This window comes from Triticum dicoccoides, chromosome 7B, assembly GCF_002162155.2.
Source record: "Triticum dicoccoides isolate Atlit2015 ecotype Zavitan chromosome 7B, WEW_v2.0, whole genome shotgun sequence".
In the NCBI taxonomy this organism is placed as follows: Eukaryota; Viridiplantae; Streptophyta; class Magnoliopsida; order Poales; family Poaceae; genus Triticum; species Triticum dicoccoides.
The window spans coordinates 704,436,733-704,453,443 of NC_041393.1; the positions used below are offsets into that span (position 1 = coordinate 704,436,733).

At 50.6% G+C, this 16,711-nt stretch overlaps 1 protein-coding gene across 1 annotated transcript in view; it reads right to left on the reverse strand.

Moving 5' to 3' along the window:
- Window positions 1-6,651, reverse strand: part of LOC119339460 — an 87,435-nt gene extending 80,784 nt beyond the window's left edge. Inside the window, exon 1 of the mRNA XM_037611511.1 lies at window positions 6,549-6,651. Within this exon, the coding sequence (XP_037467408.1) occupies window positions 6,549-6,651 (103 nt within the window). The remainder of the gene's footprint in view (window positions 1-6,548) is intronic.
- Between the last annotated feature and the right edge of the window lie 10,060 nt (window positions 6,652-16,711).

Below are 16,711 nucleotides of genomic sequence, written 5' to 3' on the forward strand. Positions count from 1 at the left end.
CATGCCAATGTATTTTCCATGTTGGGGGTCATACTATACCGCTGGTGTGCGGAAGGAGAAAAGGACCAGCTCAGAAAGCCAGGCGCGCTAGGTTCAAGAACTCAAGGCACAGGTGGCGCGGATTCCGGAGATTGACCAAGAGCAAGTGCCACAACAACTCGGAGCGACGATCACTGCCATTGTGCCTACCTTGATCCAGGGGTTGAGTGCGTGGATTGCGGGCGGCCAACAGGGGCCGCCCCCGATTCCTAGCTTCACGGCCAGCAACTCGCAGAATGCGATGGCGGGGCCATTGTTGTCTCCGGCGGAGGCGGCATTGGTGTCTCCGACGCCGGCATGGGAGCTTAATGCACCCGGGTGTACGCCGGCCGGCACCTCTGCAGCAAGCGGCCCCTCTGTCAGCTGCACGGCCGCCGTTGGCGGTGCCTCGACATTAGCCGAGCTCGACGCCATCATCACGGTAACTAATTAAGCCTCTCTCGGTCGAGGTCTTCATCTCCTTGCCTTTGACTGGGCATCCCTGACGCCCTACATGTTTTCGCAGGGCGCCGCCGATGTTCCGTGCACTCTCCTGCACTTCGTGAACAACGAGTTGGTCGATGTCGCCAAGGGCAAAATCGTTCAACCGGGCAACCCCTTGTTCCACGGTACCCAGATGCCACCCAACTTGTTTAGGGTTGAACTGGTTCGGGTGCTGCCAGGCTGCGACGAGTTGTTACCTTCGATTCAACCCATCGGGGCCGACGATGATGACGTGATGACCCTCAGCGCCTGCCTGAGCTGGCCCCTGCTTTGGCCGAAGAGCCAGATTCGTTTGGGGGCGGGGGACACCACCCCAAAGACAACACCGCCGGTCGTGCCGGCGCCAAGTCGGCCCCATGGCAAGACCGCCGCAACGGTGCCGGACATCCCTATGCCACTGGATCCAAACATGCATATGGCACAGGATCAGAACGGCGATGACGACGATACATTTGGCAACGTCGATCAGTACTTTGCCGAACATGGGTACGATGGCGACTTCATGGGGCCTCCTTCTCAAGAACCCAACCCAACAAAAGACGTGCACGATCTAGCTGGTACCACGGAGAAGCCAAGTTGCAACAGGCGTCGTCTGCCGTTCAGCTCTCAGGAGACGCCTCCAGCTGCCGACTTCACCGAGCCTCAGATAGGCGAGGTGCAAAATATTATCAGCCCAAACACACTCAAGAAGGCGGTCTGTGAGCAGAACTCGGTCCCATTACAGGAGAAGAAGAAGGCACGCAAAAGAAAGACAAACAAGGGTGCGAGCCAGCCGGCACCGAGTACGATCCGTGCTCAGGACGGGTCACCTTCACCTGAGGATATCTCGAGGAGGGTGCATGAGGCGGGTAGGGCGATGCTACCGACAAATATGCTCAATGCTGCAACCGGTGCTATGTGGAGTCTGCATGACAGTGTTCTTTCTTTGGAGAAGCGGCGTCTCAGAGAGAAGGATGTGGCATACCCGGTTTTCGCGGCCAAGGTGCCAGAGGGCAAGGGCTTTGTGGATAACTCCATCGGGCGTACGATCGTCCTGCGGTTTGATGAACCTTCATCCTCTGCACTACACCTTCGTTCGGCTATTTTCGCTGAGTATGGAGATGCGGATCATTCGCGACAAGACCCCGGACATCGTGATAGTCGACCCCTTCTACATGCGTGCCAAGATCTTGGGCAGCGCTGGGGACCGGCAAGTCGTGAGTTCTTACCTCGAAGGCGTCATTCTGGCAAACCAAGATAAGGATAACTTCCTCGTGCCTTACTTTCCTGAGTAAGTCCTCCCCTCAACTGGCCCGTAACATATGAATTCTTAGATTTTGATCGTTTTTCTTTTAACATTCCGTGTTTTCTGCAGTGACACACATTGCACGCTCATCCTCCTAAGCCCCAAATATTCCATGGCCACGTATTTCGACCCGGACCGTCAGTCGAACATAGACTACACAAATGTCAAGAAGGTTCTTGATGATGTTCTCCCCGGCTACGCCAAATCTGGAGGCACCTTCACCAGGCCTATTCGTAAGTACGGCAAGCACGTGTTCTCCCACAATACGACATTCTGCTGCGTCAAGCAGCCACCTGGCGGTCAGAAGGGTGCCTAATACGCCATCCATTACATGCGGGCGATCGTACGGGACCATCATCAACTTCTGCTACCGAGTAAACTCAAAGATTGGGCCCCGAGCGTGTTGGCAATCCAGGACGTGGACATCAGACAAGAATTCTTTCGCATCCAGTCGGAGTTTGCGGAAATCACCCATCAAGATGTCCTTCGTACCTCGGGGTAGTTCTACCTCAGAAATCAACAGTCCAACAGTGACATCGACACAATGCTACAATTGCAGGCTGACAACGCCCGTTCTTTCATGACTCCCATGATAGACAGCGGCTTCATCCACGCTCCGGTCCCTTGAGTCGAGTCGAAAGCAGTGATGTTGTAATTAAACTTTAATGAACTTGTAGTATGTCTCTTTGGTTTCGAGAGTCGTTCAACTTAGATGTAATCGATGCTATTAATGTCTTGCTTTTCTCTTCCGATCGTTCTGTTGCATACTTATATATTGCTTATGTATTGTCTGTGAATTGGTACTAACGTTTCGTTTGGCTAGTGCATAGAGATGCCGTCGTATGTCATGTACAAGGGTAAGGTTCCCGGAGTCTACGACGACTGGGAGGAGTGTCGGAGACAGGTTCACCGATTCAGCGGTAACAGTTACAAAGGGTACATCACTAGGGCCAAGGCCGAATCTAGATACGCCCGTTATCTAGCGGGAGAGGGGAGGGAGCGTTGGAGGAACCGGATGAAGACGAGTTTCATCGTGATGATGCTCATCGTGATGACCGCAGCTCTCTTCTATGTGATGGTAGTTTAGATGATCGACATCGACTTGTAATGTGAAGACAAACTCGCTACTCGCGGTCTCGAGACTTGTAATATAATGTTCTATCTTTGTTCGGTCTTTTCAATTTGGAGACTAATATGATGAATTGTATTCAGAGACTAATATGATGAATTGTATTCAGAGACTAATCTTCTATTGTATTCGATGAATCTGTTGTTGATGTGTGCTGTCTATATTTTGTCCAATTATACATTTTGTAACCTGTGCAAAAAACAGAAAATTAAAAAAAACTAATATTCATACTAATGGCGCATCACATCACAGTGCGCCATTAGTATGCCAAAGGATACTAATGGCGCATCATTAAGCAGTGCGCCATTAGTATGCCATAGTTACTAATGGCGCATCTTGTTGTTGTGCGCCATTAGTATGCCAAAGCACCTGGGTATACATGGCCCCCTGGGAGGCATACTAATGGCGCACTGTTGTATATACTAATGGCACATCCAGTGGTGCGCCATTAGTATACCAGATACTAATGGCGCACCAGTGGTCCGCCATTAGTAAAATATACTAATGGCGTGGCACTAATGGCGCACCACTAATGCGCCATTAATGGCCAAATTAGGTGCGCCATTAGTAGGCCTTTTCCTAGTAGTGATTATATCTTCTTGAAAACAGCCACCATCCCTACCTATCATGACATTTCCATAGCCATTCCGAGATATATTGCCATGCAACTTCCATCATCATCATATACATGACTTGAGCATTTATTGTCATATTGCTTTGCATGATGTTTTCATGGCTTGTCCATTTTTGATGTCATTGCTATGCTAGATCATTGCACATCCCGGTACACCGCCGGAGGCATTCATATAGAGTCACATCTTTGTTCTAGTATCGAGTTGTAATATTGAGTTGTAAGTAAATAAAAGTGTGATGATCATCATTATAGAGCATTGCCACATAAAAAAAGAAAAAAAAGAAAAAAAAGAAAAGGCCAAAGAAGCCTAAATAAAAAAGGGGGCCAAACAAGCCCACCGGAATAAAAAAGAAAAAAAAGGAAAGAAAAGGGGGCAAGGTTACTATCCTTTTTCCACACTTGTGCTTCAAAGTAGCACCATGTTCTTCATATAGATTGTCTCCTATGTTGTCACTTTCATATACTAGTGGGAATTTTCATTATAGAACTTGGCTTGTATATTCCAACGATGGGCTTTCTCAAATGCCCTAGGTCTTCATGAGCAAGCAAGTTGGATGCACACCCACTTAGTTTCTTTTGTTGAGCTCTCATACATTTATAACTCTTAGTGCATCCGTTGCATGGCAATCCCTACTCCTCACATTGACATCAATTGATGGGCATCTCCATAGCTCGTTGATTAGCTGCGTCGATGTGAGACTTTCTCCCTTTTTTGTCTTCTCCACATAATCTCCATCATTATACTCTATTCCACCTATAGTGTTATATCCATGGCTTGCACTCATGTACTGCATGAGGGTTGAAAAAGCTGAAGCGCATTAAAAAGTATGAACCAATTGCTCGGCTCGTCATCGGGGTTGTGCATGATGGGAGCATTTTTGTGTGACGAAAATGAAGCATGGCCAAACTGTATGATTTTGTAGGGATAATCTTGCTTTGGCCTTGTTGTTTTGAAAAGACATGATTGCTTTATTGGTACACTGGAAGTATTATCATTTTTTATGTCAAATGATAGACCATTGCTTTGAATCACTCATGTCTTAATATTCATGCCATGATTAGACATATGATCAAGATTATGATAGGTAGAATTCCACATCAAAAATTATCTTTTTATCATCTACCTACTCGAGGACGAGCAGAAATTAAGCTTGGGGATGCTGATACATCTCCGTCGTATCTATAATTTTTTGTCATGCCAATATTATTCAACTTTCATATACTTTTGGCAACTTTTTATACTATTTTTGGGACTAACATATTGATCCAGTGCCTAGTGCCAGCTCCTGTCTGTTGCATGTTTTATGTTTCGTAGAAAACCAATATCAAACGGAATCCAAACGGGATAAAAACGGACGGAGAATTATTTTGGAATATTTGGGATTTTCCGGAGGAAGAATCAACGCGAAACAGTGTCCGAGGTGGCCACGAGACAGGGGGGTGCGCCCTCCCCCCTAGGCACACCCTAGACTCTCGTGGGCCACCAATAAGGCGGTTGACGCTCTTCTTTTGCCGCAAGAAAGCTAATTTTACAAGAAAACTCTGGGCGAAAGATAGACCCCAATCAGAGTTATGGATCTCCAGATATAAAGGAAACGGTGAAGGGGTAGAATCATAGAACGCTGAAATAGAGAGATAGATCCAAGCCATGGGAGCCAAGGACCAGAGGGGAAACCCTTCTCCCATCTAGGGAGGAGGTCAAGGAAGAAGAAGAAGAAGGGGGCCTCTCTCCCCCTTGCTTCCGGTGGCGCCGGAGCGCTGCCGGGGGCTATCATCATCATCGCGATCTTCACCAACACCGCCGTCGTCTTCACCAACATCTCCACCACCTCCCCCCTTCTATATCCAGTGGTCCACTCTCGCTCATCCCGCTGTACCCTCTACTTGAACATGGTTCTTTATGCTTCATATTATTTTCCAATGATGTGTTGCCATCCTATGATGTCTGAGTAGATTTTCGTTGTCCTATCGGTGATTGATGAATTGCTATGATTGGTTTGAGTTGCATGTTTTATTATTGGTGCTGTCCTATGGTGCCCTCCGTGTCGCGCAAGCGTGAGGGATTCCCGCTGTAGGGTGTTGCAATGCGTTCATGATTTTCTTATAGTGGGTTGCTTGAGTGACTGAAACACAAACCCGAGTAAGTAGGTTGTTGCGTATGGGATAAAGAGGACTTGATACTTTAATGCTGTGGTTGGGTTTTAACTTAATGAAAGTTACAGATGCTTTCTAGAGTTCCAATCATAAGTGCATATGATCCAACAAGAGAAAGTATGTTAGCTTATGCTTCTCCCTCAAATAGAATTGCAATAGTGATTACCGGTTTAGTAACATAGTCAATTGCTTAGGGACAATTTCACTACTCCTACCACCACTTTTCCATAATCGCTATATGTACTTTATTGCATCTTTATCTAAACAGCCCCTACTTTTTATTTACATGTTCTTTATTATCTTGCAAACCTTTATTATCAGTCCTATAAAGTACTTCTAGTTTCATACTTGTTCTAGGTAAAGCGAACGCCAAGCGTGCGTAGAGTTGTATCGGTGGTCGATAGAACTTGAGGGAATATTTATTCTACCTTTAGCTCCTCGTTGGTTTTGACACTCTTACTTATCGAAAACTATTGTGATCCCCTACACTTGTGGGTTATCATGGGGCCAGGTGCACCGTCGTCCGGAGACCTGCTCTGGACGGGAACCCTCTTCCTCCCCAGTGAGCGTAGCCAGCCCGGCACGCCCGATGGCGCTTGCCATGACGTGCTGCATGGTGTCGACGATGCCTGTGCAGCAAGCTGCCTCGCCGATCTTCTCGATGAGGTCCGCCTCTCGAACGAGCCTACGTGCGACCCAGGCATGGACTGTCCCGAGAACCGCCTTGTTAGCCACCTCGACCAGCTCCACGTCGCCAGCGAGCCTGCTGGGGACTTGGAGTCAGTTGGCTCCACCGACCCGATGCTTGTCGACTCCGACAAAACATCGCTTGATGCCTTCCCCACTAACGTAGTGGTCATTGACGACCCTCTTCTCCGAGCCGACAGCAGTAGCAACACCGTCACCGAGGTGCTGGTCATCAGTCATGACGCCTGCTCCGGCGAAAACTCCCATGATGCCCTGTAGATGGCGCTGCACGACCTATCCGTCCCCATCCCGTCCGACGCCGACGCTGATACATTAGAGGCACACCGTGTTCATCTCGTCAAAAGCGCCAACAGGCTTGCCAGCATGAGACGCCTTTTCGAAGCCTACCAGCGTGAGATGGACCGCACCGTCGGCGGCACGCCAGCTCCTGGTGGGCCTAGCCGCGTCGGCGCGACCCGGCAGCATGGTGCGACCATTGCCAGCATGTTCAAGGCAGATCACCCCCTTTACACCACGCCTGCGGAGAACATTTGAGCTGCCCAGGCGGCAGCAGATGAGCTAGACAAGCTCGACGACGACGAGCGTTGCTACATGACGGAGCGTGTCCAGTGGCTCATCCATGCGCCCAGCGAGCAGCATGAGGCCGCCTGCTGCACTGGAGCACCCGACCAGGAAAACAACGATACGCCTCCTCGACGGGACCTCGGCGCGACCTCCCGGACGCTGTCAGCAGGCAGCGCCCGGAGCGGAAAAGCAAGGAGCCGCTGCTAGCCGCAGCCAGACTCACCTCTCCATCGAGCGTGACACAGAAGGCCGCCCTCGTGTCGTGGAACGACGAGGCAAACCGCCTCCTCCTCCGCCTCGCGGGGTGAGATATCCCACCGCGCCGCCTGTCGCGCACCCGACACTCGGCGACTACCTTGGTTGCTGCGAGGGAGTCGGTGAGAATGATGCCCGCCATCGGATCGACCGCCTGGCGCGATCCCTGGCGCTGGAAGAAGAAGATGATGTCGGCCCACCCTGTTTCGGCCCCCGCATCCACGACGAGCCCTTCCCCAAAGGGTTTTCACTCCCAAGAGACAAGCCGAAGTACAAGGACTCGGTGAAGCCGGAAGACTGGTTGATCGACTATTCCACTCTAGTCAGCATAGCAAACGTCAACAGGCGCATTGCCATGAAGTACGTCCCCCTCATGCTTCAAGGCACGGCATGCACCTGGCTGAACAGCCTCAAGCCGTACAGCGTCAAGAGCCGGCTAGACTTCACGGAGGTCTACATCCGTAACTTCACCAGCACATACAAGGGGCCTCCCAAGCCCCGCCAGCTCTCCTTATGTGTCCAAGGCCCCAACGAATCAACCCGCGACTACCTTACCTGTTGGGCCGAGCTCCCTAACTCTTGCGAGGGCATGCATGAGGTGCAAGCGATAGAGTACTTCACCACCGGGTGCCGAGAGGGCACTCTCCTCAAGCACCGACTTCTCTGCGACGAGCCGGCTACCTCGACGAGCTGCTGATCATAGCAGACAACTATGCCCCAGCCAACTCCTCGATGAAGACCGAGCTCCGAGTGGACGCCTCTGGAAAGGTGCTTCCTCCGGCTCCCAGGTCGCCGGCTGGCGACTCCAACGGACGCTCCCAACAGAACGACAGCAAGCGCAAGGCTCCAATGCCGCCTGAGGGAGTCCTAGATGAGGGGGTATCCGGACAGCCGGACTATCTACTTTGGTTGAACTGTTGGACTATGAAGATACAAGATTGAAGACTTCGTCGCGTGTCCGGATAGGACTCTCCTTGGCGTGGAAGGCAAGCTTGGCGATTTGGATGATATATCTCCTTCTCTGTAACCGACTCTGTGTAACCCTAGCCCCCTCCGGTATATATATAAACCGGAGGGTTTAGTCCGTAGGACACATCAACAATCATACCTTAGGCTAAATTCATTAAAGTCTCTCTCTCTGACAGGAGACTCTTGGACGAACTATATCCGGCCTAAGTGGGGCACGGATGACAAAGAAAATCGCCTCCCACCCATCACCCACTTCATAGCCACTATCGATGACCTAACAGACATGCTTGACTTCGACTCCGACGACATCGGTGATATGGATGTCAACGTAGGGGACGATCTGGAACCACCGCCCACGGGGCGCTGGACTGCCACTTCATCATATGACATCTACATGGTGGACACGCCTAAGGAAGACCACGGTGACAAGAAGGACATAACGGAGGATAAACCCCCCGGCAAACAAAAACGACGGCATTGGCGCCACTCTAAGTCCAGTCACAGTAAAAATAGTGAAAACAACGCAAGGAAAAACAACACCCGGGTTGACTCTGAACACGATAATTTGAACCTAGCAACAGAGCAAGGAGAGCCAGGTCACACCGAATAAACGCCCGATCACAGCGATCCCGAGGGCCGAACTCATCAAACTACCCATGGAGGTGAGGATAGTCCGGTTGACGACACATTCATCATCCTGGAAAAATGTCTGAAGCAAGATAACCTCCGCACAAAGCTTCTGGCCATGGCAAGGAGCCTAAAGAAGCAGAAGCAAAGGCTTAAAGCCGCGCAGGATACGCTCAACCGAAGATGGAACAAGGTGCTAGACACCGAAGGAAAATTTGGCGATGATCGCCACACAAAGAGCTACCCCAAGCGCAAGCTGCTGCCTGAATTTGATGACGAGGCCGCAGCTCCCATTCCACCAAAGAACAATATAGCCACTCGGCTGGACCAATCACCTCATGGCCGTGATAGATTAGCCACTGATACCGCACACGATTTATGTGAGCTCCTGGACAAAAAGGCCGGTGTGGCTAGGTCCATCTACGGGTCTAGAGGACATGCTCTGACGCGCGATTATGGTCACCACAATGATCACACTGATCGAATACCAGTCCGGAATCAACAATGGACGCAACAACAGCCGACAGCATGCCGGGACACGACCAGATACAAAGGGGCTGTGCACCCTTTGTGCTTCACCGATGAGGTGCTGGATTACGAATTTCCACAAGGATTCAAACCCGTGAATATAGAGGCATACGACCGAACGACATACCCTGGGGTCTGTATTGAAGATTTTATCCTTCACAGACACATGGCTCATGGAGATGGCCTCCACGCTATCAAATACCTTCCCCTCAAGTTGAAAGGACCAGCTCGACACTGGCTGAAGAGCCTCCCCGAAAAATCAATTGGAAGTTGGGAGGAACTTGAGGATGCTTTCAGGGCCAACTTTCAAGGGACCTATGGCCGACCTCCGGATGCAGACGATTTAAGTCACATAATACAGCATCCCGGGTTTTGGAACATATTCCTCACTAAGAAGAATCAAATTGTCGACTGTCCGGATGCCGAAGCCTTAGCGGCCTTCAAGCATAGTATCCGAGATGAGTGGCTCGCCAGACACCTCGGCCAAGAAAAGCCAAGGACGATGGCAGCCTTAACAAGCCTCATGACCCGCTTTTATGCGGGCGAAGACAGCTGGTTGGCCCGTAGAGGCACAAGTGACCCAGGCACATTCGAAATTCGAGATGGCAACGGGAAGCCACGACACACTAAGCACAAGCGTCGGAATGACGATAGTCTGGACAACACGGCGATCAACGCCGGATTCAGGGGACCTCGACCCGGTCAAGGAAAGAAGCCATTTAAGGGCAGTAAAGAGGGACAGTCCGGCCTGAATAAAGTCCTGGACAGATTGTGCCAAATTCATGGCACTTCAGAAAAATCAGCAAATCATACCCATAGAGAATGTTGGGTCTTCAAGCAGGCCGGCAAATTAAACGCAGAACACAAGGGAAGGGACACACCAAGAGAAGACGAGGATGAGCCTCGCCATCCGAACACGGGGGGGGGGGGGCAGAAAAAATTCCCACCAGAAGTCAAAACGGTAAACATGGTACACGCAACTCACGTAGAGTTTGTCGCCCCCAAATTCAACCCCTGGGCGGCCTGCCCAATCACTTTTGATCACAGGGACCACCCCGGCCAGTATCCGGCACGGAGGATCGGCTGCCTTGGTGCTTGACCCAATAATTGATGGATACCATCTAACTCGAGTCCTAATGGACGGTGGCAGTAGTCTTAATCTGATATATCAAGACACCATCCGCAAGATGGGGATAGACCCATCCAGAATAAGGAAAAATAGTTCCACCTTCAATGAAGTTATACCAGGTGTTGAGGCCCACTGCTGGGGCTCCCTCATATTAGAAGTGACATTCGGTTCTCCCGACAACTTCAGAAGCGAGGAACTAGTCTTCAACATCGCTCCCTTCAGCAGCGGTTATCATGCGCTACTCGGAAGAACGACCTTCGCTTGCTTTAACGCAATACCGAACTACGCCTGCCTTAAACTTAAGACGCCCGGTCCATGTGGCGTCATACCCATTGGCGGAAAGAAAGAACAGTATGTGGCGGCTCTGATAGCCAAACATTAAGCGGGCCTCTCCTACCAGAAGCATGATCGGTAGTCAAGACCAACGGACACGGTTAGACGAGTCCAGTCCACCATTTTTCACAACAGCCCAGATAAACCTAAGCTAGGTGTTGTATATGTATCCCCATAAATGATACTAGGGGCTGCAAACATGTAATAAAGCCCATAATTCGGCTTGCCTCATTAATAGGCAAATATCTCGTATCTTTAATATCCATCGAGAATAACCAACTTTTCGCATGCTTACTCTTTTACATGAGTTTTCATTTTTACAGACATTATTCGTGCGACACCCTTCCAGGATACGGCACAACGGAGACAAAGGCGCAGACGTGCAACACGGCCCCGCTCAAAGGTTTCTCTTTAGATTAAGCCCCTATGTAAACCTTCTTTACTGTCTTTTGTTGCTTGACATCCCGTGGGTATTCAATACACCCACAGTGGATATTGGCGTCATAGGCTTTTCGCCACGACAGATCAATGCACGTACCTGGAAATATAGGGTTCATAATCAAGGGCGTTGCTCAGCCCAGTATATGTTATAAAGTCCGAATACCTTAGGGAGTGTTTGGCGTCACGAGTTAGGCCTTATATGCATCAGCTCTGAATCGTGTCTTTGGTCAAATGTTGGGTTTGCCTGGCTCCTGGGTTTCGTGCCTTACGTTCCGTTCTATCGGCTAAGGCGGCCAAAGGAGAACTACTGCGATTGTGCCCTGGTTATTCCGGATGAGCACCTCAGTAGAGAAAGCCGAAAACTGAGTGTCATGATACAGCAAGAGACTGGTCAACCACTCGAAGACCCATGAGAATCTATAGGATTCCTCCGCATTAATGAAGGACCGTTTCCCGGTCACGTACATACGTGCCCCTATACGGATGCCTGCAGATGTACTATGGGCTACTTAGTAGCCCCACCATTAAACCTCCCATGGCTAATTGAAGGTGTTACAGCTATATAGTCTGGTTGCCTGGTTCGACGTGCGATCACCTCCTTAGTGGACCAAGACGTTGGATCAATGGTGAGTACGCATATACCTTTCGAACACCCCAGCATTATATGCGTGGGGGATAAAGCCAACGATTGCTAACTTTCAAGTTATATGAATACATAAATGGCCGCACAGGAGGTAGTACAACACTTTCAGGCAAAAGTATAAACACAGCCTTTATATTTAACACATAATTGTTTACAATTCAGTGATCTGTCACTCGAAAATGACATTCTTCGAACACTGAGCCTCTATTCTACGGGCACCTTCTATGACCTGCTCGAAGTAGTGCTCGGCTGGGTCTTGGCTTCCTGCTGGACCCTGGGTTGCAACGCCGATGGCCTCCGTATCTTCCCACTATGTTTTAACACGGGCAAGAGCCATCCGTGCACCCTCTATGCACGCCGACCTCTTCACGGCATCGATTTGCGATCTGGCGCCAAATAAATGTTGCACCAAATCAAAGTAACTATCCGGCTTCGGTCCCTTCAGTCATAGATGGTCTATTACAGACCTCATTGCAAGATCGGACAACCTATGGAGCTCGGCTATAGCAGCCATCTTCTCACTCAATGGTAATGAGCATGCTGGAGCATTAAATTGCGACCAGAACAGCCTTCCCATTTCGTTATCTTTATGATCTTTGAACAACTTGGTCGCATCAGCCGCACTCTTCGCCAAGTCCGCATACTCATCTGCAGTGCTCCATAGCTTATCCAATGGAGCAGACTTTGGATCTAAAATCTTCATCCGTAACAAATACGGATTTCCAGCCACGATTTCTCCGGCTTGTCGAAGTTCCTCCCGTGCGTCTCTAATTTCAGAGCGCGTCTCCTTAGCCGAATCTAGCACCTTATTCAGGTCAGCCGCCTTTGCCTGATTCTCCTTTTCGAGAAGCTCATACCAGTCGGCGACGTCCCTCAGCTCTACAGCCATCTCGGCTATCTTTTCTTAGCTTCGACGATGAGCAGCCTGTTCGGCTCTCAAGTCTTCGGCTACCTTTAGGGCAGCCGCATTGCCAGCCCGGGCCTGTTCCTTGGCTCGGGCGAGTTCCGCCCTCAGGGTCTAAATGGCAACAGCTCCACCTGCAGCCACATCATATTATATTAATATTTCAATCCTATTCATATTTCCTAAAGAAAATAAGGAAAAAACGAGCACATACTCATTGACTCGTCAATCCGCTTATCTATAAGCGTCACGTCAGTATCCACCACATCAATTTGTCGCCTTAGTTCGGCAAGTTCAGAATTCCGGTCTATCGCCGGACTCTTAGCCACCTGCATATAAATGCAGTACAATCATTACCTGAGAGTGTGATCCTCCGTTTGCCGCCTAGGGCTGGCAACTAGAGTCTCTGGGGCTACTATCTATACGGAGCACACCTAGCGCGTGCAGAACAATCAAAAATTACGTATTTTATTGCGTACCTCGAAGCCTTTGAGTAAACTTCCAAAAGCTTCACTTAACCCGCTTGTGGCGGTCGAAATCTTCTCCAACACCGTACTCATCAGCGTACGGTGACGCTCCGAGAGAGCGGCTTGCTCCAGGAGGCTCGCCAGCGTGTTCGGCCGGGTACAGGATTGTTTCGGACCCTTCTCATCACCCGCCAAGGGGACCGAACGCGCCGGGCTCGGGACGGCCGAAGTGTCAGCTTCCGGCCTTAGCAGATCCGAGCTCCTCCGTGACGACCCCTCATGGTCGCCCGCCCCATGGGGCGGAGAGGTAGGTGTGGTTTCACTCTCCATCATCTCTGGAAGAAGATCCCCCAAAGACGAACCCTGTTGAGAGGAGCTACTAGCCGGACTGCATAAAATAGATCCTGGTTACTTTTCTCACAGGAAAATGCAATAGCTTCTTGTTTATCATAATCTTATAGCTCGGTGGAGAGCTAGCCCGTTTGCGGGCACGATGCGCAGAGGGCGCCCTTCGGGGCAGGGCCCCCATGAGAATTTTTCTTCCCTTGCTTAGGCACCTCCGCCTCCAAATCTTCGGAGGTAGCCCTCTTTTTCTCGCGGGGGGAGGAAACCTTAGATTCACCTCCCCTATCGTCCTCCTCCGTGGAAACATTGATTCCCCAGGTTCGGATGCACAATGTGTGAAGCTCACTCTTGGCTTCTCCACTCCTCCCTTCGTCTTTCTCCGATGGCACTTGTCTTAGCGCCCGCTCAAGCATCCTGGCTATCACCGGACCGGGCGAGCCCTCGGGAAGTGGGGCCGGACACCTGATTCTCTCCGCCTTACTAAGCCAATCCTGGTCGCGGACAGTTTTTCAGAACAGTATTATCACAAATATAAACAAAGTGTTCGGTCATAGAGTTACTTACTTGGGTATCTGGGCAATTGCAGCTCAGGCCCGCATCCTCGATGGTTTCCAGACACTTTATTCGTGGTACAAAGAACAACTTATACATTCCTTCAAGCGTCATGCCGAAGAAGTGCTGAACGGTTCACGGCCCTTCTGGATTGAACTCCCACATCCGGAGAGATAGACGTTTACACGGCAGGGCCCGCCGAACTAGCATTACCTGAATTATTTTGACAAGACTAATATCCCTCTCAAGAAGCTCCCGAATTCGGCTCTGCAACTTTGGTACATCGTTTGCAGACCCCCAGTCCTGGCCGCCCACTTCGTGCCTCGGGGAGCTATGATGTAAAACCACCTCCGTTGCCACAGATTGGACACCTCTAGGAAAGAACCTTCTGGCCATGGAGCATCGGTGTTTCCGCTTATTGCGGCGCCCCAACACTCTGCGTGTCACCCCTCAATCATCTTCGGCTTCACATTGAAGGTCCTGAGCCATAGGCCGAAGTGGGGGGTGATGTGGATGAAGGCTTCACACACGATGATAAACGACGAGATGTGGAGGATGAAATCCGGAGCTAGATCGTGAAAATATAGCCCGTAATAGAACATCAGCCCCCTCACGAAGGGATCAAGAGTAAAGCCCAAGCCCCGGAGGAAGTGAGAAACGAATACGACACTCTCGTTGGGTTCGGGAGTGGGGATGACCTGCTCAGGGGAAGGAAGCCTGTGCTTGACATCGGCTGTTAGATATCTGGCCTCCCTAAGCTTCGCAATGTCCTCCTCTGTGACAGAGGAGGCCATCCATCGACCTTGAAGGTTGGATCTGGACATGGTTGAAGATCCGAAGTACCTAAGCTTGAGCTTCGGGTGTTGGAACTCGGGAGGCGGAAAGGCGCAAGCGTGCTAAGAAAGGGATAGGCCTTGACCCCTCTATAAAGGGGGAGAATATCAAGCGTCCCCAATGTAAACATTTGAGACTTGCCGAAAAACAAGGAGTCATGCCAACAGGCATGGTGGGATTACCTATACCCGTATTGATGATAATCCCACGATAATAGGGACACGATCTCTTCTTTGACAAGACGTGCCAAAAGAATGGCCTCGCAATATGTGCGGTATCTGGTTATGGAAAAACGGCTCGAATAAGAGCCGGGCCGTAGCGTGATGTCACACTACGAAGAGTTGTCAGCAGATTAGATTCGTGGTTTGTTATGTTCTCTACGGTGGTATATGAAACTTTTCTTGCAGCGCCGGACACGGTCCTTGTGTTCGGAATTTATCTTGGAGTATTCGGAGATGGAACCCGCCTCTCAATACCAAAGACAATCTACACGCCGGAGACATCGTCATTGAATCCTGGTTCAGGGGCTACTGAGGGAGAACCGGATAACGGGGTATCCGGACAGCCGGACTATGTACTTTGGCCGGACTGTTGGACTATGAAGATACAAGATTGAAGACATCGTCTCGTGTCCGGATGGGACTCTCCTTGGTGTGGAAGGCAAGCTTGGCGATTTGGATGATAGATCTCCTTCTCTGTAACCGACTTTGTGTAACCGTAGCCCCCTCCGGTGTCTATATAAACCGGATGGTTTAGTCCGTAGGACACATCAACAATCATACCATAAACTAGCTTCTAGGGTTTAGCCTCTACGATCTCGTGGTAGATCAACTCTTGTAATACTCATATCGTCAAGATCAATCAAGCAGGAAGTAGGGTATTACCTCCATCAAGAGGGCCCGAACCTGGGTAAACATCGTGTCCCCAGTCTCCTATTACCATTAGCCTTAGACGCACAGTTCGGGACCCCCTACCCGAGATCCGCCGGTTTTGACACCGACACGGCCTTCCACCAGCCGGCAGGTGGCCACAGTCGAAGATAAACAGCCTGAAGGGCAGCTCGCGCCCAAGCGTCCGAAGGGCGGCAGGCCGGCTTGGCAGCCAGCTTTCTCCTACGAGCAAACCATTGATACCCCCTGCAAGTTCCACAGTGGCGCAAAGCTGTCCAACCACACAACTCGGAAATGTCATTGGCTCACATGGATCTCCAAGGGCGAGGGACTTTTGCCTCCTCCGCCTGCTGGCCAGCCGCCTCCGGCTCCTCAATAGCTGGCCGCTCGCCCAGTAGTCGGATCCATCCACGATGAGTTCCCTGGAAAACATGCGGCCTATGTCATCTTCACAAGCCAAGCTGAGGTCAAGCGCAGCCGGCGCCGACAGCACCAAGATGTCAATGTAGTTGCCTCCAAGGACCTAGAATTCATGCATTGGTCTAAAAAGCCTATCAGCTGGAGCCGGGCTGATCACCCACGGGTGATGCTGACTCTAGGCTCTTACGCATTGGTATTGGATGCCACCTTTGCAACTGAAAGGCAGGCCGGCCGCTTCTCCCGAGTTCTGATTGATGGAGGAAGCAGCATCAACATCCTGTATCGAGACACCATGGAGAAGCTGAACATCAAGACAAAGCAACTCATGCCCAGTCGGACTGTGTTCCACGGCATTGTGCCCGGCCTGTCCTGCTCACC